At 64.4% G+C, this 1,088-nt stretch overlaps 1 protein-coding gene across 1 annotated transcript; it reads left to right on the top strand.

The window, feature by feature from the left end:
- Window positions 1-278: 278 nt before the first annotated feature.
- Window positions 279-787, top strand: LOC113979636 (class II histocompatibility antigen, B-L beta chain-like; the record flags this gene model as incomplete). Its single annotated transcript, XM_027706964.1, has 1 exon — window positions 279-787. A coding segment is annotated over one exon (467 nt), but the record flags the coding sequence as incomplete, so codon positions are not given.
- Window positions 788-1,088: the final 301 nt, after the last annotated feature.

Here is a 1,088-nt window from a genome sequence, read left to right on the forward strand (position 1 = left end):
TGGGGGTCCCTGGGTGTCCCTTGAGCCCTGGAGCGGTTCCCTGGGGCTCTGGGGGGGTGGGATCGGCATTGGGGGGGTCCCCAACCCCCCTGTCCATCCCCGGGGGGCTGATGGGGGGGTTCCCCCCCAGCCAAGAGCCGGTGCTGGGGCATCCGTGGGGCAGAGGGGGGTGGGAAAGGGGGGTCCGGGGTGGCCCGCTGAGCTGCCACCCTGCTGTGGGGGGCTGGGGGATGATGGGGGGGACGGGGCACCCCCTGACCCGTGTCCTGCACACACAGGGGTGTTCCTGAGGATGTCAAAGGACGAGTGTCACTTCATCAACGGCACCGAGCGGGTGAGGTACGTGCAGAGGGAAATCTACAACCGGGAGCAGCTCCTGCACTTCGACAGCGATGTGGGGGTCTATGTGGGGGACACCCCGGATGGGGAGGAGGTAGCCAGGTACTGGAACAGCGACCCGGAATGGATGGAGTACAAACGGTCTGTGGTGGACAGGTACTGCCAGTACAACTACGAGCTTATTGCCCCGTTCACCGTGGAGAGGAGAGGTGAGCGTGGGGCAGAGCGGGTTCCCTCGGCCCCTGCCCCAGGAATGACCCTGGAGCCCCTCAAACCTTCCCTGGGAATCACCCCAGACCCCTCAGACCTCCCTATGCCTGTTCCCGTGGCCTTTTGCCCACTCCCAGTCCATCCCAGTCCATCCCAGTCTCTCCCAGTCCTTCCAATGCCCCCTAGTCTCTCCTAGTCCATTCCAGTTTCTCAGACTCCATCCCAGTCCATCCCAGTCTCTCCCAGTGCCCCCCCCGCATCTCCACGCGTCGATGCCCCCGAGCTCCCGCCCCTCAGCCAATGGCAGCGCGTGTCTCTGATGACGCTCCAGTTGCCAGGCAGACCCAAAGCAAACACTTCCCTCACCACCACTCAGCCTCCCAGGCCCGAGCGCTTCCTTCCCAGGCCACACCAGTCACTCCCAGTCCCTCTCAATCCACTCCCAGACCCTCTCAGTCCATTCCCAGTCGTTCTCACTTCACTCCCACATCTCCCAACTCTCTCCCCAGTGCCCCCCCAGCCCAGACCCTTCTACCCCA

The sequence above is a fragment of the Neopelma chrysocephalum genome, unplaced genomic scaffold (assembly GCF_003984885.1).
Source record: "Neopelma chrysocephalum unplaced genomic scaffold, ASM398488v2 Primary Assembly neopelma1_86348, whole genome shotgun sequence".
Classification (NCBI taxonomy): domain Eukaryota; kingdom Metazoa; phylum Chordata; class Aves; order Passeriformes; family Pipridae; genus Neopelma; species Neopelma chrysocephalum.